This window comes from Dromiciops gliroides, chromosome 2, assembly GCF_019393635.1.
Source record: "Dromiciops gliroides isolate mDroGli1 chromosome 2, mDroGli1.pri, whole genome shotgun sequence".
Lineage (NCBI taxonomy): Eukaryota > Metazoa > Chordata > Mammalia > Microbiotheria > Microbiotheriidae > Dromiciops > Dromiciops gliroides.
This window is the reverse complement of record NC_057862.1, coordinates 519,621,619-519,643,781: the sequence shown is the minus strand read 5'-3', so window position 1 is coordinate 519,643,781 and position 22,163 is coordinate 519,621,619. Positions and strand designations below refer to the sequence as shown.

The 22,163-nt window shown below is 40.7% G+C and overlaps 1 protein-coding gene across 5 annotated transcripts in view; it reads right to left on the bottom strand.

Annotated features, from left to right (window-relative positions):
- Nucleotides 1-22,163, bottom strand: part of AAK1 (AP2 associated kinase 1) — a 279,025-nt gene that overhangs the window by 137,636 nt on the left and 119,226 nt on the right. For all 5 annotated transcript variants that reach the window (XM_043983286.1, XM_043983287.1, XM_043983290.1 and 2 more), the window contains exons 4-5: nucleotides 15,984-16,092; nucleotides 9,061-9,203 (exon numbers count right to left, since the gene is read on the bottom strand). In XM_043983286.1, the coding sequence (XP_043839221.1) occupies nucleotides 9,061-9,203; nucleotides 15,984-16,092 (252 nt within the window). The remainder of the gene's footprint in view (nucleotides 1-9,060; nucleotides 9,204-15,983; nucleotides 16,093-22,163) is intronic.

Below are 22,163 nucleotides of genomic sequence, written 5' to 3'. Positions count from 1 at the left end.
TAATATACTGCTTCTTATAACCTTTTCATGGGTGAAGAATCTGCGTCACAGAGATGACACAGACAGAACCATAGAAGAAGTTAACGACAGGTGCAGACTTAGAACCCAGACCTACTCACTAATGGAGTCAAGGGCTCCAGCCCTCCTCCATGGTAGTGCCTTACCACGGTGAAATGAGAGAAATCATTTGAATGGAATTGTCCAGCATTCTTTGAAACGACTGCCATGGGGTGGAAGCACACAGATAAACAAATATTTTCTTTAGCTGACAGGATATTAATAATCAGAGGGCAGCGTGCTGTTTTAACTTTCTTTCTTTCATTTTTTTTCCTTTTATTCGAGTCTTCTTATATGAAATGACAAATATGGAAATATTTTACATAATTATACGTGTATAACCTATATCTGATTTTTTACTGCCTTAGGAAGGGGAGAGGGGAGGGATGGAAAGAGAGATGTAATTAGAAATTCAAAACTTTAAATAAAAATGTTGGGAGCAGCTAGGTGGCACAGTGGATAAAGCACCAGCCCTAGATTCAGGAGGACCTGAGTTCAAATCTGGCTTCAGACATTTGACACTTACTAGCTGTGTGACCCTGGGCAAATCACTTAACCCTCATTGCCCCGCCCCCCCCAAAAGTTAATTTGAAAAATTAATAATCTGAAGTCAGCATCCTATTTTTCTCCAAAATGCCATGCTCTGCCTTATCCCCTAAGAAAAGCTGCTGCCAACATAAAATAAGATGAACAATTCAAATTTCAACAGCCCGTTAAGGTATTACACAAAGGGCTTTCTTCACACCAGTGCTGTCAAATAAATAGTAGAAGTATTATCCTTTTTTTACAGAAGGAAACTGAGGCACAGAGAAGTTACATAATTTCAAACCAGAAGAGACTTTATGTATCATCTCATTCAATCTCTTTGTTATAAAAATGGAGAAACTGAGGCTCAGAGACACTAAGCAACTTGACCCAAGTTGTACAGCAAAGATGAGATTCAAACCAAGGTCCAAGGGCAGGGCTCTTTCACTAGACTTTGCTACCTCTTTACAGAAGCTGTGAATGCCCAGACAACATCATGAATAAACACTATAAGAATGACAAAAGGACAAAGGCAGGCATCCATAACACCAGGACTTCAAACTGAGTCTACATGCCCCATCAGACTCAGAAAGGTAACTACCCTCTGATGATCTTCCCACTGATTCAAAGTCTATTTTCCACCCCCTCAAAATCCCTCCCATTTCAGTGTCACTAAGTTCCCTTCTCTAATCATATGACCCGAATCAAACTGTTGCTTCCACTGTGGAACAAGGGAAATAACATGGTTTAAGATGACTGTTATCTAACATGCTAAAGACACAACATGACAGGGATGAGAGAATGGGACTGGAAGTTTAGGTCAGGTCAAGGAACACTGGAAAAATGGGGACTCTGAGCCACTGACAAAGAGCTACTACACTGCTTTGCCTACAGAGTCACATTTGAGGCCTTTTGTAAGAGGCTCATTTCTCCATATTTCCCAAGTGGATAAAGCAGATCTTCTGTCCCTTTGCCTTGTGTCAAATTGATACAGAACCTGCTCATGTCTTTCCCCGCATGAAGCTCCCTGAGAGCGGAGTCTCTGCCAGGGTTGTATTTCTCTTTGTATAGTCCAGACTCTTGCACTTGGTACAGGCTTAATAAATGTTTAATGATTTGAATCATTAAAATAGCAATGTTTTAAGAAAGGCAGCAAAAGGAAGAAGGGCTGCAATAATGGAAATGGGCAAACATCACCCTAATTTTCAAAAAGGGAGGATTACTCAAGCTATAGGCCAATGAATTTGGCATCTATTTCATTAAAAATTCTAGAATGGATTAGTAGAGAGATGATTTATTTTTAAGCAAATAGAAAGAGGTGCAATGTCCAATTCCAATGCCTTCTTAATTGATCATTCTGCTTCGGGTCTCAACCACATAGCAAGTCACCAAACTGATGTTCTTAAAAAAAGCAGGTCTGCCCACATCATCCCCCTACTCAAACCACCCTGTCACCCTTATTATCTGCAGGACCAAATAATGAGTTCTTTGTCTGGTATTTAAAGCTTTTCATGATATAGTCCCTTCCCTCATATGAGTCTCTTTCAGGCATTCCATGATCCAGCCACATGAGCCTACTTGTCATTTCTCATGCCTCACATTCCCTGTCCCTCCTCCATGACTTTGAATTGGCTGTCCCTCGTGCCTGGGATGTGCTCTTCTTCACCTCTACTCCTTGGAATCCCTGGCTTCTCCAAGATTTAGCTCAAATGCCACCTTCAGCAGCTCTTTCTGGATCCCTTCAGCTGTTGAAGTCTTCCCCCTTGGATTAATTTCAACCCACCATAAACATCTTACATGTACATACTTAGTAGACATGTTATCTCGACTTTTGAGGATTAGAACTGCTTTCGCCTTGTATCCCCAGAGATTAGTGCAGTGCCTTGCACACAGTAGGTGCTTTCAGTTGTTCAGTCATTTTTCAGTCATGTCCAGCTCCTGGGGTTTTCTTGACAAAGTTACTAGAGTGGTTTGCCATTTCCTTCTCCAGCTCATTTTACAGATGAGGAAACTGAGGTAAACAGAGTTAAATAACTTACCCAGGGTCTCACAGCTAATAAGTGTTGGAGGCCAGATTTGAACTCATGAGTCTTCCTGATTTTAGACCTGGGTCTCTATCCACTGCACCACCTAGCAGCCCTGTCGGCACTTCATTAATGCTTATTGATTAACTAATTGATGCCAAACTAACCTCATTTTCTTAATCAATAGGGTTATTAAATTATTAGATCAGGGATAATCAGGATTCTCAAAATGCTACAGATAGCAAAGAACTGGACTTGAGGATGACAATTCTCTCATAGTATTTATTCTTGTGGCTAAGAAGAAGAGATTGTAGTCCCAATGAAAATGCATTTAAGCAGATTCAGAACTAGCTAAGTGACCAGACCCAAAGAGTGGTAATGAACAGATCACTGACAACTTGAAATAAGGTCCTTAGTGAGATGTCCATTGTGTGATATGTTTGTCAATGATCTAGAATTTGGAGAAGACTCAAAACTGAAAGGATTATTACATCAGATGTCAAAATACGAATCCAAAAAAAGATTTTAACAAGCCAGAACAGTAGCTTGCTACTAACAAGGTGAGATGGAATAGAAATAAATATAAACCCAAATGGAATTGTTAAAAAAAATCATTTGCACAAGTATAGGATGAACAAGACATAACTAGCCAACCTCTCATGTGAAAAAGGCCAAAGTCAGTATTGTGATGTGACAATCAAAAAATCCAGTGGAATCTTAGACTCTAGTCCTACTGTACTGTGCTCTGGTCAGACCACACCTGGAATATTGCCGCATCCAGTTAAGAGCATCACCTTTTAGAAGGAGCACTGAAAATTTGGTGTATACCCAGAGGGGAACAACCAAAAGGATTAGGAACTTGGAAAATCAGGCCATATCAGGCTTGGTTGAGAACCCTGGGTAAGACAAGACAAAGGGAAGACATGATTGCTGTCCAAGTTGTTGAAGGGCTGTCATGGAGAAGAGGGATTGGGCTTGTTTTGCTCAGATTTCAGTTGAAGTTAAGGGAAAATGTGCTAAAAATTGGAGCTGTCCAAGAAGGTGAGAAGGATGGAGGAGACAGAGGAAGAACAAAGTTCCCAACTACTGCAGATCTTGAGGAGGAAGTGAGATGACCTCTTGAAGAAGATGTGGTAAAGAGGATTCATGATCTGAGTATCAACTGGCCTGTATGACTTTGGGGGTCTTTCCTTTTCAACTCTAAAATTCCATTTGTGATTCAATGAAATGAGATGGTGGAGAAGAGGACACCTGAGCTAGCCACACTGAGAACGACAAGAAGTGAAAGCTGATGTCCCAAAAATATGAGAGTAGATAGAAAAAAGAGAAAATAGACACGAAAACTAATATAGCACATAAGTACAAGGCTATTTAGTGACAAATTGTCCTATATATTTCAATATCCCCTAAGGTACCACCAGATTACAGTTCAGTACAATAATAAACATTTATAGGTCCTCTAATTCATCCCCTAGGGTATATCCAATTTATAATTTAGCACAATAATAAATATTTATAGGTCCTCTAATTCATCAATAAAACAATCTCCAATAAGCTCTTAATTCAAAACTTTTGTTGTTTAACAAGGTATACGTTTCAATTATGTGGAAAATTCCAAACTGTAATAGCTCACTTACCAATGATGTAGGATATATCAAATCTTACAAATACTACTGTAATAACAAGTAAGGAAACTGATAATTGGATTAGGAATCAGTAGCCCTGAGCTTTAGCCAGTAGTAGCTATATAACCTCAGGCCAATAACTTCACCCCTATGGGTCCCACTTTCTTCATCTCTATAAAAAGCAAGAGTTGATGGGAAGTATTGGATCAAATGATCTCATATGGTGCCTTTCAACTGGAGAAACAATATGGCGTGGTGTGACCCTAAGAGGTTGGGGATACCTGATGAATTAGGGTAGTCACCTGAACCTCAGTTTTCTCATCTGTAAAACAGAGATAATAATACTGCCAACTTGCTGTTTCACAAAGATGTGGTGAAGAAAGCACTCTGCAAAAGCTTGAAAAATGCTAAAGTACTAAGAGCTATTGTGATGACAATGGAGATTTAAAATTTGCAATATAGGTGACTTCTTGGAGGCGGCTTATGCCAATGTCCTGTTGTTTAGTCTCCATTATTCTCAAATTAAAGTTTAGGGAAAGGTAAAACGAGGTACATCTCTCTTCTGTCTATCCTGTCCTACAACCTGTAGGCAGAGAATTATGAGGATTCAAAGCCCTGTCTGCAAATTAAGCAAGCCTGTGCTGCAGACAAACGGCTGCCCTCTGGGAAGGCAGCTTTCCTCATCTAAGCCCAAAGAAAATCTCTCTTGGGTAGCGGGGAAGGAGGGTCATAAGGAGATATTAATGTGAACTGCGTCTCGCCAGCCCTCCAGATGAAGCAGCTGAGTCAATTCATATAGCAAAGCTACCACTGTACATCGGGGCTATTTGGTGTTCCAGGTGCCTTATTTGTCTCCAAAATGTCACTCTCCAATCCAATCCAAATGAACAAATATTTATTAAGTGCTTCTATATGCAAGGCACTGAGCTTGGCACTGGAAATACAAAGATAAAACAAGGGTAAACCTCAGCCTCTACTCCCTCAAAAAATGCCCAACCTTAAAAAGACAACTCACATGCCTCTAGCCAAACTTCAGCTTCACTACTAACCTAGTGAGGATGAGGGGCACAAATATCATCATCCCCATTTTACAGGGGGTGGCTGAGGCTCGGAATGTTGAAGTGGCATGCCCATTGTCTTAGACCCTGGCTGCAAACCCAGGGCATCTGCCCAGAGTCTAGTGCTCTTTCTATCCCATCAATGGTGCTTGCTCAGAACTCTTTAGAAATACCCTCCTGTCCTCAGATAAAGTCCAGACTCCTCTGCCTATCATTCAAGATCCTCTACCACTTCTCTTCCTGACAGTGAAAGCTCTCTACAACTTGGCTCTACCCTACCTGCCCAAGCTTCTCTCCCACTATTCCCTCAATGACAAAATCGCTGCTCCAGTCAGGGCAATATCCTCTGTACCTCCCCCTGCTCCCCAATATGACCTTTGCCCTTTTCCTTGCAGTTTTCTGTGTCTGTAATATTGAAATATCTTGTTCACTAAATCCATACAAAATCTTGTTGCTGTTCAATTGTTTCAGGGTTTTTTGTGAGAACCAAGTTAACATATGTAAAGTGCTATCTATTCGTTTGTCGTTGAGTCATTTCAATACTGTCTGATTCTCCATGACCCCATTTGGGGTCTTCTTGACAAATACACTGGAGGGATTTGCCATTTCCTTCTCCAGCTCATTTGACATATGAGGAAACTAAGGCAAACAGGGTGAAGTGACATGCCCAGGGTCACACAGCTAGTGTCTGAGGCAGACTTGAACTCAGGAAGGTGAGTCTTCCTGACTATATAATCTAGCACTCTATCCCTTGCACAACCTTGCTGCAAATTCTCTTTTTTCTTGAAGGATCGCTAAGGTTTCACCTACAGCATAAAGCCTTGACTGTCCACATTCACCCATGGCAGCACGGTAGAGTGGAAACAGTATTGGATCTGAAGTTAAAGGAAATAGGTTTGAATTCTAGGGCCATGTAAACTTTACCAAGTCACCCATCTCTTCCCAGTCTCAGTTCCCTCATCTGTGAAATGAAGGGGTTGCACAAGATGAACTCTAAGGCACTGTAAGCTTTAAATCTCTGATCCTATTATCCTCTGATGAGCCTTTCCTTCTCTGACCTTCTCTGTGAGTGAAAAGCAATGTAGCTCAGGAGAAAGATCTGTGGCATCTGGAGAAACTGGCTTTAAAACTTCACTTTGACACTAATTACTTAGGTGGCCTCAGGCAACTTAGGTGACCTCCCTAATTATCAGGTTGTTGGGTTTTTTTTATTTGCTGGACCTTTTATGATGAAAATGCTTTGTAAAAACCTTAAAGCATTATGGAAATATCTTCTTATTTCTATTATCATTACGTATTTAGCACTTGATTATAGGCTACTTTGTGCTATCCTGGCTATTTCATGGTAATTTTAGGGAATAATAACAATAATAACTAGCATTTTTATAACAATTAAGGTTGGCATAGTGCTTTATAAGTTTTCTCATCTGATCCTCACAATAACCCTGGAAGATTGGTGTGGTTATTGCCCCCACTTTTTAGTTTTATATCAAGCAGGAATCACAGAGGCCATCTTATCCAATCCCTTATTTGTACACAGGAGGAAACAAGGGTACCCAGAGGTAAAGTGAATTGGCCCAGGTCACACAATGTGCTCATTAGTGTAGTCAGGATTTGAAAGCAGATCCTCTCACAGTCAACCAGTGCTTGGTCTACTATACCATGTGATTGGCCTTGGGGAGCGAGAATTGCTAAGCCCTGAACTCCATCTTTAGAAAGGAAGAATTGGGGACAGATAGGTGGGACAGTGGATAAAGCACCAACCCTGGATTCAGGAGGACCTGAGTTCAAATCTGGCCTCAGATACTTGACACTTAGCTAGCTGTGTGACCCTGGGCAAGTCACTTAACCCTCACTGCCCTGTGCAAAAAAAAAAAAAAAAAGAAAGAAAGAAAAAAAGAAAGGAAGGGAGAGTCCCCAAACTTGACTTTACACCAATTCTCTGCAGTTTGTAACCAAGTCTTTAGAGGGCAGTTCCCAAAGAGAAGTGGGTCCAAAATTGTTTTTATCCTGCGAGCATTATTAGAATTGATGTATAGCTCCCAAAGAGCCTACTCTGAATGACCTCACTCTTTTGGCTACAAAAGGCCAGGTTCTTCTACGTAACTTTTCCCTGGACTTTTTTTTTCTCTGTCAAATAAAGGGGTTGAGGGGGTGAAGATGTTGAAGTATAGGCTTTCAAAAATTCCCCCATGAGGATTCATGTTAAAAATTAGGTGAAAAGACATGTATACCATGGTCACTGAGTCAATATTGATCATGCATAGGAAGCAGGTGGGGCTGAAATGTGAAGCATTTTGTTTACAAGAATGACTATTGTCTGGGGTTGATTACCCTCTTGAATGCCCAGATGCCCCAGGGCCTCTTCCTCATAGGAAAGACCAAGATGTCACCTATAACATTAGTTACCTTTGGTCAGGTTATTTGACCTGAGGATGCCATTGGCTTGTGGCTCACCTTAGAGGTTAAACTGTTGAGTCTGGGAGCCCTTATCTCTGACTATAGGTATTTTTTTGAGTCAAGGTTGTTTTCTCCTTGAATATCCCCCTCCCTTCCACTCACTAATGTCAGATATTCTTTAAAACATTTACAAAATGGCTAGAAGATAAGGTTGCAGACAGGCATCACTGGAAATAAGTGAGAAGGATGTGAAAGTATTGTAAAATTATAAAGAACAAGCATGGCTTGAAAGAAAGGATGAGAAGACACTCCCACCCCATGCCTTTGCAGAGGTGGGAGGTATATTAGCATTGTATGCAGCACATATTTTCAGACTTTTCCAATGTATTAATACATTATGTTAATTTCTCTCTCTCTCTCTCTCTCTCTCTCTCTCTCTCTCTCTCTCTCTTTTGCTGGGGCACTGTAAAAATGTTTGGTGATTTTTTTTGTTTGTTTTAAACAATTTAAAATACAATCTTAATTCATAGCCACACAAAACCAGGTTGATATAGTTTGCCCACCCCTGGTTTTGACGATTGGATTGAAGCATTTAGAGCTACGGGCTGGTAGGTGGTACAGTGGATAAAGTGCTAGGCCTGGAGTCAGGAGGATCTGCGTTCAAATACTTCTTTTTCTTTTTTTTTTTTTTGGTGGGGCAATGGGGGTTAAGTGACTTGCCCAGGGTCACATAACTAGTAAGTGTCAAGTGTCTGAGGTTGGATTTGAACTCAGGGCCGGTGCTTTATCCACTGTGCCACCTAGCCACGCCCCCCCTTTTTTTCCCAGATACTTCTTAGCTGTGTGTCTCTGGGCAAGTCATTTAACCCTGTTTGCCTCAGTTTCCTCATCTGTAAAATGAGTTGGAGAAGGAAATGGCAAACTATTATCTTTGCAAAAAAACAAACCCCAAAACAAAAAAATAAAACACCCCCCCCCCAACAACAAAAAAAAACTACCAATGGGGTGACGAAGAGTAGAGCATGACTGAAATGACTGACAAACAATTTTGAGCTGGCAGAGATGATCTAATCCAACCCTCCCTCTCTCCTCACTTTACAAATGAGGACATAGAGGCTCAGAAGGGAAATGACTTGCTCATGAACGCCCAGGTAAAAAGTAGAACTGGGGTAATTTCTTGTCCTCCAACCCCAATTCCAACACTCCATGTGTGTGTGTGTGTGTGTGTGTATGGGTGTGTCTATTTTCTCTACTTGAATTTCATACATTGCATCATACACCTCTGCCCTTTCTCCCCAATCATCTAAGGCAGTGAAAGATATGGGCTAAGTGTTTGGTAATTCTTTGCCAGTGGCTTGACTGGCCTCTTACCTTCAGATCCCGGTGGATGATTGGTGTTTTGCACTGGTGTAGGCGGGCGACAGCTTCACAAGTGTCACAGAATATCTGTAGCACTTCATTCTCTGTAAAGCCTGTCTGTAAACGCTGGTTCATCAAGTTTACTACTTGACCTCCTAGCAGAGAAAAGAGAGGAGGTTGACAGCAATTAGAGCCACAGAATTTTCAAGCAGAAACAGACCTTACAGGAACTTCATCTAACCCAACCACCTCAATTCACAGAGAAAGAACCTTGAGGTCCAGAGAGAGCAAATGACTGGCTTATGGGCTTTTGAAAAGTCACCCTATCTATGACACCCAGTTCAATGCTTATTCCATCTCACTGCCTTCTGAAATGAACAAAAAGAAAAAAGAAAAAAGACTCCTTCCCATTTAAACAGACACTGACAACCTAAAAAATACCAGATTTGCAGTGAAAGGATTGTGCTTAAAGATCTGGGTTCCAATCCCTGCTTGGCTGCTTACTTTAGGCAAAACACAATTTCCCTAGGCCTCGGTCTCTTCCTCTATAAAACGAGGGAGTTCAATTAGCCTCATAGGCTCCTTCTAGTTCTAAATCTATGAACCTATAACACCGCATGTCACGAGGAACACCACGTGTTCTCCTTGGCTTTACCGCCAGCTGTTTGCCCTACGGAAATGAAATATGCCATCAGAGGCACAGCTGGAGCCCTTGATTCCCCAGGAACTGTCTCTCATTTTTAGATTATCCAGACCCCCTAGTTATTCCCACTGGCTGCCTTCTGAACATTTCAAGGCTCATTATCCTCTTCACCAAAAAGGAATGGGATAGGAGATGGTGACGATGGCCAAATTCAGACACAGCTCAAGGAGGGGAAAACGTCTGATGGAAGTGGTGGAAGTCAACGGTTAAAATGAGGTTTGAGAAGGATCTGTGGGTTTTGTTTATCCCTATTGTCTTTGCTCATCACGGGTGGAGATAATTGAGAATTGGCTATGATTATGGATTCATTTCTCAAGCATCTGTCATTGAAAAGTGTAGGTGGCACATCGTCATTGCAATGCAAGGCAGCAGCATCATGGGGAGACTGTGCAGCTGGCTGCTCACAATGGGGAGACCAGGAAATCAAAACCTCTAAACAACAAGAATATTAAATGGAGTCTCCCCTCAATTATTCATCCCCCTGGGCTTAGGAGGGAAGAGCACTCTCATTCTCATCATGACAGGATCCCCTCTCTCTGTTTAAGCCCTTTGTTGGCAACATCACCCATGTTATGAACACTGATTGTGGAATCTCAGAATTGGAAACAGCCTCAGACACCACCCAGTCCAGTCTTTCTTCCTATGTACAAGTCCCCCGTACAACATTCCTGTCGGGTGGTCTACCACCTCCGGTGACAGAGAGATGTCCATCACATAAGGGGGTTGGACTAGAAAGTCTCTGGGGTCTCTTCCAAGTCTCGGGCTATGATTCAATGATAAATAGGGCAGTCTCCATTTTTAGACAACTCCACTTATGCCAAAGTTCTTCCTAATATTAAGCTAAAATCTGTCTCTCTGATACTAGATAATCATTTGGGGATTATCCAGAGCTCTAGTTACTCCCACTGACTCTCTTTTGGACAATGCAGGGCTTACTGACTCTCCTCCACCAAAAATGAATTAGGGAAAAAGTGACGACATTCATCAAATCGAGCCATGGGTTTTGAAAAAAAATAAAATAAAAACGGTCTGATGACAGGGGATCAAAGGATGAGAGATTTGAGCAAGAAGGAGCCTTTAAGGCCATCTGTCCAACCACTTCATATTATAGAAGAAGAAATTGAGACCCAGAGAAGGGCAAGTTGTCCAAGGTCACAAAACTGGTGAGTCATCCCATTTACCATTTTGATCAATGATTTGGATGCAGACATACCAACAATTCAAAAGATATAAAAACCTAAAAAAGAGTACGAACTCCCTGCTTGCCAGAATTAGGATCCCAAAATATCGCCAGGTAGAACCATAGTTCAAAGCTAAGTTCTGTGATTTCCAACTCAATGCTCATTCCCTGCCCCCAACATATCTCCATGGTTAAAATGAATTTTGAGGGGGTGCGGCTAGGTGGTGCAGTGGATAGAGCACCAGACCTGGAGTCTGGAGTACCTGAGTTCAAATCCGGCCTCAGACACTTAACACTTACTAGCTGTGTGACCTTGGGCAAGTCACTTAACCCCAATTGCCTCACAAAAAAACAACAACAACAAAAAACCAAAAAATGAATTTTGAGGATTATCTATGGATTTCATTTATGCCTGCCACAACATCCTACAGAAGCAGTTATATAGCCTTGGCTTTTAGAATAACAGTGAACTTGCTAGCTTTCAATTTCTAGATAGTTCTAACTCTTAGGAAGTCTTGCTTCTTACTGAAATAAAATGCGGCTCCCTCTAATTCCCATCCATTGCCACTTCTTCTACCCTCCTGGGTCAAATCTTTCTTGCAAGTGATAGCCCTACAAATACTTGAAGACAGGGATCAAGCCGTCATTGTTTTTTTCTTTTCTAGACTGAATAGCCTTAGTTCCTGCCAGTTATCCTCATGTATGACCTAGGTGGGAGCAGCTAGATGCTGCAGTAGTTAGAGTACCAGGCCTGGAGTCAAGAAAAGTCATCTTTCTGATGAATTCAATTCTAGCCTGAAACATTTAGTAGTTGTATGATTCCAGGTAAGTCACTTTACCCTGTTTACCTCAGTTTCCTCATCTACAAAATGAGCTAGAGAAGGAAATGGAAAATTACTCCAGTAGCTTTGCTAAAGAAAACCCAAAATGGGTTAAAAAAGAATCAGAAAACACTGAAACAATTGAACAACAACCAATGACCTATGTAAAAGGCTGTCAAACAGGGCACACCATGTCAATAAGGGTTACTTTTAGTATTATTATCTTTTGCAAAGTGTTTTTTTTTCTGTCAGGATGCTCTCCAGGTAAAACAATCAAAGATCATAGCATGATGATGAGCTGGAAAGGGCTTTTAAGGACAACTAACTCAACCTCTCATTTTACAGACAAGGAAACTGAGGCACAAAGAGGTTAAGTGATGTGCCCTAGGCTAGTAAACTGGCAGAACCAAGATTTGAACCCAGATCCCTCTAACTCCAAATCCAGCAACAATGTCCACTCTACCACACAGTTCCTATAGAGTGCTGAACATGGACTTAGGAGGACCTGAGTTCAAATTCTACCTCAGAATAGCCGTGTGATCCTGGGTAATTCACTTAATCTCTGCCTGCTTCAGGTTCCTCAACTGTAAAAAAAAATTTTTTTAATGGGGATAATAACAGCACCTACCTCCTGGGGTTGTAAGGATCAAATGAGATAATATTTACAAGGTTCTTAGTAGTCCTTGGCAGATAGATTTAATAAATGTTTGTTTCCTACTCCTATTAGATCAAGGGAGTTATTTATTATATGGATAGTCTGAGAGATTACAGTAAAGTATTAGACTTCTTATAGACCGGGGGGGGGGGGGGGGGACAGGATATTTTTTGTTTTGTTTTGTTTTGTTTTAGTGAGGCAATTGGGGTTAAGTGACTTGCCCACGGTCACACAGCTAGTAAGTGTCAAGTGTCTGAGGCCGGATTTGAACTCAGGTACTCCTGAGTCCAGGGCCGGTGCTTTAACCACTGCACCATCTAGCTGCCCCCCAGGATAGTTTTTAAATAATAATAATTATAATAGCTAAAATTTACAGAGCACTTTGAGGTTAGCAAATATTACCTCATTTTACCCTCAAAATAATCCCAGGAGATATAGGTGCTATTATTGTCCCCATTTTACAGATGAGGAAACTGAGGCAGGAAGTCACACAGCTAGTAATTATCTGAGACCAGATTTGAACCAAGTCTTCTTGGCTTCAGGTCCAGAGCTTTACCTACAACATCACCAAGCTTTTAAACACAAGGGAGAGAAATTTTCAAACTTTTCCCTAAAATGTATACACAGGCTTTCTTCCCCCACTCTGCCTAAATGATAAAGTACCTGATTCCCTCAATCTTTGCTGCCAATATTATTAATCCTCTTAAAATGCTATAGAAATAACTTAAGTGAACCCTCCAAATTTCTTCATCTTTTATAATTGCTAGGTTCCTTCAAGGCTTAGTTCAGGTGCCTCCTACTATATGAAGCCCTCTCTGATCCCTTCAGTTGCTCCCCCATTTCCTATCAGCTCTACTGTTTCTGGACTTCTCTATCATGACTTAAAAAACATTCATTGAATCCAACTGACTGTGATCTGACCTGCACCAGAGACCCAGTACAGTGGGCCTTCCCGTTCTTTCTCCTGGACATTGTCATTTTATTAATATAACTCAATAGAACCCAAGATCACTTCCGCTCTTGAAGTAACAACCTTACTCTGAAAATTCGCACTGAGCTTACAGTGCCCTGAAATCCTTAGCCCACATCTTCCTTCAACCTACATGCGTACAGTTGATTCCTGGAAGCCAAATGAAGGATTTTTACATTTAGTCCTATTTATTTTTATTTGGCTTGATTCAACCCATTGTTTCATCCTATCAAGATATTTATGGATCTTGGTTCTGTCATCCAGAGAGCTGGCACTCCCTCCCAGCTTTATGTCATCTGCAAACCTGATAAGCCTGCCATTTATATCTTCATCCAAGTCACAGATAAAAATGAGGGCCAGGACAGAGAATTACTGGAAATTATAGCCTAGAGCTCAGCAGGAACTCAAAAGGACAGAAATTTTAGGTCTTCTTTCTGAACTGAAATAATTCTGAGTGGCAGCTGGGGTTTAGTGGGGAACACAGGGCTGGGAGGCAGAAGACTCATGTTTAAATCCTGATTCTGCCAGTTACTAGCTACATGACTCTGTTAATTAACCTCTCTGAGACTCAGTTACCTCTTCTGCAAAATGGGGATAAAATGCATGGGTTATCCAGCTCAGAGGGATATTATAAGGAAAGAACTTTATAAATTAAAGCATTTTTTTAAAAGCATTAAAAGATATGTTTTCATTATTTCCTATAACCTGCTCTCTGGCCCATCCTTCCCAGGTTGGAGTTTTATTGATATCTGTTAGTATCTCCATCACCAATAAAGTGAGGTACACACACACAAAAAAAGTTAAAAGCATAGGGAAGTAAAAAAATAAAAAATAAACAAAATTTTTAAAAAGGGGCAGCTAGGTGGCGCAGTGGATAGAGCACCGGCCCTGGAGTCAGGAGTACCTGAGTTCAAATCCGGCCTCAGACACTTAACACTTACTAGCTGTGTGACCCTGGGCAAGTCACTTAACCCCAACTGCCTCACTTAAAAAAAGAAAAAACAAAATAAAAAACGATAGGGAAGGATGAATCACCTGAACATTTTTCTAATTCTTCTTAAGTTACCTCTTCTCCTCCTGGCTTTATCACTTAGTCTGAAGTATTCTAATTTCCCAGATCAGACTTGCAAACATGCAAAGGATCCATAATTTCTCAATGTAAGGAACTTTCAGAGTAAGAATTCCCTCTCCCATTGCAGAATGGAATACAATTAGGGCTTAGTAAAGAAGATTTAGGGGGCAGCTAGGTGGCGCAGTGCATAAAGCACCAGCCTTGGATTAAGCACCAGCCCTGGATTCAAGAGGACCTGAATTCAAATTTGACCTCAGACACTTGATACTAACTATGCGACCTTGGGCAAGTCACTTAATGCTCAATGCCCCACCCCAGCCCCACCCCCCCAAAAAAGAAGACTTAGTGTTGCCATTGAAATTAAGGCAAACTAAGGCACAAAGTCCTGAGCACATTCAATTTATTGGCAAGACTAGCAGTTACCAGTAAAATGGGTCTTTTCAGCTGCTCAGTTAGCCAAAAGATCAGGAGGTGGGGTTCCTCCTTCCGTCTTGTTGCTATGGAAAGAAAGCTCATTGGTGGTGTCACCTGCATGGCTAGTTAGTATCACAGCAATAACAGATCAGACTCTCTTGAAAGACAGTCAGTGTTGCAGACCAGACTTCATGGCATCCACCTTCACCCTCCAAGGATAACAAATTTCTTCTAATTGTACAAGGGCAGTTAGTGGTATAGAGGTAACAGTTTCTTTCAGTTACAATGACTTATAGGGAAGCTTAACTTTTAATCTTAACTCAGAGAAAAAAACTGAACTTCTAGACTCATGAACTTCTGAACTCAAGAGAAAGAAAAACCTGGCTTAGACAATTACAGAATAGAATAAATTATAGAATATAATCAAATATAAAATACTAAATCAATATCTGATTTTCTCATGAGGGAGTAGCCCTGAGCAGTGTGGTCTAGCAGAAAGCATGTTGAGCTTGGAAGTCACAAAACCGAAGTTGAATTCTAGTTTTGCTCACTATCTGTGTAAAAACATGCAAAGTGACTTTTCTGTTAATTAGTATACATGGCAGATAGAAGGCAAGCCATCATTGTCACATCATCATCATCAAAACTGATGTCTATGTAGCACCTGAAAATGTACAAAGCACTTTAAAGGCATTACCTCATTCAATTCTCACAACAACCTCTGTGAAACAGAATAGAGGTAATAGTTACACCATTTTACAGATGAGGAAACTAAGGCTTATGGAGTTTAGGTGACAGCAGAGATATAAACCAAGTTTTACTAATTCTAAGTCCAACAATCTTTCTACTATGCAACACTGCCTCCAGCTTGCTCCCTCTCTCTGTCACACACACACGCAAAATTATTTTTTTATTGTCTTTGTCACTCTTGTTTGTCAAAACCATGTATAATTGAGAACTGAGTCATTTTCTGACCTTCTAGGTCCCCTATTTGACCTTTAACCCAGGGATAATAGCATGATTAGCAAAGAATTATGCTGAATAAGTAAAGTATCAGCAAGCCTTTGGCCAACAAAATACCATGGAAATCATCATGGGTCCACCTTGTATACACACTTACCTCGACAAAAATCCATGAGAATTAGAACTTCCCATACGTCGCCACTACTCACATTGTTGATACTAGAATCAATGTAGCCAACGATGTTCTTGTGTCCCGAGAGGTCCCTCTGTGAACACAGCAAATACACTTTAGGCACTTCTCTCTTTTAAAATGAGAGTCTAAGATAAAAAAGTCTTCCTAAAGCCCAGATCTGACCATTTTCTCCCACATCAGAATCTTCCAGTAGCTCACCATTATCTTTAGGAAAAAAGAAAAAGTCCTGAGGGTAACATTTAAGGCCCTCTACAACCTGAGTCCAAGCACCTTTCCAGAATTATTTCACATTATACCCCCCCACTCCCCCCTGCGCCCCATCTAACCTCTGTTCTAGCAAAATTAGCTTCCATTTCCATAGATGGAGTTCTATCTCCCTCTATGGCAATCTTTGTACAGATTATCCCATCCCTGCCCACCATGCCAGGAAAATGCTCATTCTAGAATCCTTAACTTTCTTTGAGGGTCAGCTGAGGTACTGAAGGACTGCTTCCCAGAGAACACCTTTCCCGACCCATCACCGTCAATGTTCTCTGCCTCCTCAAATTATATCTAATACAATGTTAATACAATGTTAATTCCTTAAGAACAGGGGCTTTTAAAAATTCATTTTATCTATATCCCTAGCGCACTGCCGTATATGTTTGGGGGAAGAGGGAATGGTGAGTAGTAAGACCTGATATTTCACTGGTATAGGGACTTCACAATGGCTAAATGCCTGCTAAAAAAGCAGATGGGGGGACAGCTAGGTGGCGCAGTGGATAAAGCACCAGCCCTGGATTCGGGAAGACCTGAGTTCAAATGTGGCTTCAGATACTTGACACTTACTAGCTGTGTGAACCTGGGCAAGTCACTTAACCCCCATTGCCCCGGAAAAAAACAAAAAAACAAACAAACAAAAAAGCAGATGGGAAATTGTTCCACAGCTTAGTGTTAAGTAATTTTCTCAGGGTCAAACAGTCAGTATATATCAATGGTGGAACCTGTCCCTAAGGTGCCAATCTGCAATGCCAACTTGTCTCTCCATAAATAAGTTTATGACATGTAAGCATAAGTTAAAGGAACCAAACAGATTTAGCATGGAGAAAAGAAGATTCATGGAAATTCATGACATATGTACTCTATCCAAAAGTGGAATGACTTGCCCTGAGCAGTGACAGGTTTCTCCAACTTAGATATCTTCACACAAATGCTGGTTGTAGCTTTTCGGGTATGCTACAGTGGAGATTCCTTTTATATATATATATATATATATATATATATATATATATATATATATATATATATATATATATATATATATATGGGTAGACCAGATGGCCAACTCTCAGAATCTGTGATTCTGAGTCAGAAGAAAAAGGTGACTATGAAATGAGTGTGTGAAAGGAGGGATAGAAGAAAGGTTTCATAAGAGACGCAGCAGCTTTGGGGAGCTCCAGGAGCGTGAGGTTTCTCAAGCTAATGGGAATTTCATTTCAATTCTTGAGCATCTTCTCCTTCCTGTGGCCAAACAGAATAAGTATAATCCCTTCTCCCCATGATAGCCCTTCAAATATCTGAAGAGAGCTATCACATATTCCCCCCAAATCTCCTTTTCTCCAAACTAAATCTATTTAGTTCCTTCAATTTATTCTTATATGTCATAAATTGTTGTTTGTAGAGAGACAAAGTGGCACTGCAGATATATCTCCATTTGTTGTTGTTACTGGAATTTGTTTAACAGACAATTGCCAAAAGCAAGACTTGAACTCAGGTCCCTCAGACAAACTAAGAACTGGGAAAGACCTTAGCTTAAAAAGGCAAAAGTCTCCCAATACATCTGAGGCCATTGCCAGTCATCTTGATCTATGTCTTGCCACTGGACTCTGATGACTCTGGAAGAGTAAGGCTGATGACTTTGCACAGCCCTGTCTCATTTAAATCCAATCCACTTGCAAGTCAAGACATGACCCTCTTGATGTCATTGCACCTCTTTGAGAATGAAGGACAAATAACAATTTTGCTTTGCGAAATAGCAGATGCTTTACCCTTTGACCCAGCAATACTACTACTAGGTCTATATCCCAAAGAGATCATAAAAAAGGGAAAGGGACTCACATATACAAAAATTTTATAGCTGCTCTTTTGGTGGTGGCAAAAAATTAGAAATTGGGGGGTTTCCCATCACTTGTGGAATGGCTGAACAAGTTGTGGTATATGAATGTAATGAAATACTATTGTGCTGTAAGAAATGATGAGCAGGTAGATTTCAGAAAAACCTGGAAAGAGTTACATGAACTGATTCTGAGTGAAGTGAACAGAACCAGGAGAACATTGTACACAGTAATAGCAACATCGTGTTATGATCAACAGAGAGAGACTTAAAAACTATTCTCAGCAATACAATGATTCAAGACAGTTCCACAAGACTCATGATGAAAAATGCTCTCTACATCCCAGAGAAAGAACTATGGAATCTGAATACAGATCAAAGCATACTATTTTCACTTTTTTGGGTTTTTGTTTTTTCTTTCTTGTGGTTTTTCTCTTTTGTTCTGATTCTTCTCTTACAACATGACTAATGTGAAAATATGTTCAACATGATTGTACTCTATAACCTATATCAAATTGTTTTCTGGCTTTGGGAAGGGGAAGGGAATGGAAGGAGAGAAAAAATTTGGAACTCAAAATCTTACCAAAATAAATGTTGAAAACTATCTTTACATGTAATTGGGGAAAAACAAAATAAAATATTATTTTTAAAAATAAAAGATGCTTAATATATGCTCGTGAATTGAAATGAAATTCTCATTAGTTTGAGGAACCTCACACTCCCAGAGCTACCCAGAGCTGCCCAGAGCTGCCGCCTCTCTCATGAAGTCTCTCATCTACCCTTCTCTTCACAAACTCATCTGACAGTCACCTTCTCCCTCTGACTCAGGCCATCTAGTTCCCCCATACACAGAAGGAATCTCCACTGTATCATGGACAAAAACCAATTGACCAGCCTTTGCTTGATGACTTCGAAGCTGGAGGAACCCATTGCTGTTCAAGGCTAGTCACTCCACTTTTGGACAGTGCCAATCATTACTAAGTTTTTCTGAATATCAAGCCTAAATTTGCTTCTTTGCAACTTCCACCCCTGGCTCCTGGGGCCAAACAGAACAAATCTGATTCCTTCTCTCATGATCCCATGACAACCCTTTCAAGAGAGCTATCATATATTTCCCTGATCTTCTTTTCCCTAGGCTAAATCTGTCCAGTTCCTTCAACTTACATGTCATCAACTCAAGGCCCTTCCCATTCTGAACATCTTTCCTGGATACTCACCAGTTTCTCAATGTCTTTCCTAAATTGTAAAGCCCAGAAATGAATACAGTATTCCAGATGAGGTATGACAAGGAGAGATTATAGTCTGGCCATCATTGCCTTCTGCCTGGAAGCTGTAGTCCTTTTAATGTGGCCAATGGTTGCTGTATCACACTTCAAACTCTTACTGAGCTGTCAAGTCCACTACAACTCCCTGATATTTTTCAGAACTGCTATCTAACCCTGTCGCTCTCATCTAACACTTATGAAGTTGATTTTGCTGTACCCAAGTACAAGACCATTTAAGTGACTCCTACTGAATTTTATCTTACTAAATTTGGCCCATAGCTCTAGACTGTCAGTATTCTTTTGAGGAATGAATAGAAATGGTTGGTTAGGTAGGAAGTGAATAAGTAGAAAGTAGTATCATGGAAGTCAAAGAAAGAGAATATATAGAAAAGAAGTATGGCGAGGAGAGAGGATCCAAAATGTGAAAACCTACAAAAAGGTCAAGTAGGTTTGAGATAAAGCCAATGAATTTAGCAGTTATGAGAAATCTAGTAACCTTGTTGAAAGGATTCCATGTAGGGTCATGAGACTGTATAAAGAGTTGGAAAGTGAGTGGGGAGGTAAGGAAGAGAAGCCAGTTGGTTAGTTAAGACCCAATTATTAAGGCCTTACTATGAATCAGAAATTCCACTAAGCGCTGGAGATACCAAGAAAGGCAAAAACAATACTTGTCCTCGAGGGGTACATTCCGATGGACAAGTTTTTCTAGAAGTTGGGTGGTAAAAGGGAAGAAAGATCTAGCAGTGTCAAGTGAAGAATTTTTAAAGACTATGGGGAAAAGGGACAATTGAAGAAGAGAATGAGGGAAAGACTGCTTGGGGAAGAGCCAGGAGAAGTAGTAGTAGTTAGCATCTATATAGCAATTTAAAGTTTGCAAAGTGTTAAACATTATTTGATCATCACAACAATCCTGGAAGGTTAAGTGTTATTATTATCCTCATTTTATAATGATGAAACACAGGCAAACAGAAGTTCAGTGACTTGCCTAGGATCACACGGCTAATAAGTGTCTACGGCAGAATTTTAACTCAGATCTTCTTGACTCCAGGTCCAACATACTATCCGTTGCACCACCTAGGTGCAATGGTATATCACGGGTACAAATAGACATATTAACTACTATCCTTGGCAAGAAAGGACATTTCTTCCTCTAAGTCTAGAGCAAAAGACGTGAGGACCTGTACAGGAGTGGGTTTTTTTGTTGTTTTTTTGAGGTATGGAAAAAAAAAAGATAAGGAAGCTGTGACAGGTTTCAAGCAAAAGAGGCGGCTCATCTGCTGAGAAAGAAGCTAAGGAAGATATAGAGGTCTTCAAAGAGAGAGGTGAAAGCCTCTGTGGAAACTGATAGTCAAGATGGTTGCATGGCTTCTCCCACTGACATTCAACATTGGAGAAGTCGGAACAGAGAAAGTATGTTGTAGGGGTGACCCTGGGTGAAAGACTGACAAGTTATTAATAACAGGACAAAGGATTCAATGGCGGAAGACAGTATGTAATTGGGGTGATCAAATATAAGACTAGCTCAGAGTAAGTATGATGGACTGGGACCACAGAGAGGATTGGAGATAATTATGAAGATAAAGAGTAGATTTAGCAGAAATGAGGCAAGGGGAAGATTATGTTTAAAAAGGTGAATTTTAGCATTATCAACAATGGAAGTGATATGATTATAAGTAATCATGAAATCTCTGGGAGAGGCACTCTTGTTGGTGACCAAGGTGGAATGAAAATGGGAACTGAAGAAGTTAATGAACTGGAATAAAGTCTCCAACTGTAAATAGAAATGAAGAGGGATATGAAGCAACAACAGCAAGGAACTGGGTAGGTTGATTTTGAAAGATGGCAACAGAAAAGACAGAGGGGAGCAGGAACAAGAATACCTAACTCCTGGACAAGTGTGACAGGGCCACGAGAGAAGGAATGACTCCCAGTGGAGAGGGTGGTCAGGGATGAAGTGTCCTCTGAAGAAAGCCAAAACTTAGAAGGTAATCTCTAGTGGAGTGTCCCAGAGATCTGACCTTGGCCTTGTACTGACTGTCCAACTTTTGTCAATTACTTGGATGAAACCACGGAAGACTGACTTATTAAATTTGCAGATGGAATGAAATTGGGATAGCTAACACAATGGAGGACAGTGGCAGAGGATCCAAAGAGATCAGCAAAATAGGACACTGGGCTGAAGAGAATGAGATAATATTTTTGTTTGTTTGTTTGTTTTGTTGTTTTTGTAGGGCAATGAGGGTTAAGTGGCTTGCCCAGGGTCACACAGCTAGTAAGTGTCAACTGTCTGAGGTCGGATCTGAACTCAGATCTTCCTGAATCCAGGGCCGGTGCTTTATCCACTGTGCCACCTAGTTGCCCCTAAGATAATATTTTATAGGAGTAATAGTAAAGTTCATAGAATCAGATTCAGAGTTGAAAGGTTCCTTAAGGGTCATCCAAGGTTCAGCTTCCTCATTTTATAGATGAGGAAATAGAGGCTCAGAAGTTAAGTAACTGGGGGCAGCTAGGTGGAGCAGTGGATAGAGCTCCGGCCCTGGAGTCAGGAGTACCTGAGTTCAAATCCAGCCTCAGACACTTAACACTTACTAGCTGTGTGACCCTGGGCAAGTCACTTAACCCCAATTGCCTCACTAAAATTAAAAAAAAAAAAAGAAGTTAAGTAACTTATCCATAGTCACACAGCTTGTAAATGTTAGAAGCAGGATTTGAAACGGGTCTTTCTGACTCCAAGGACAGTACTCTATCCACTATGCCAAACTACCTCTCAGTTCTACACCTGGGTTT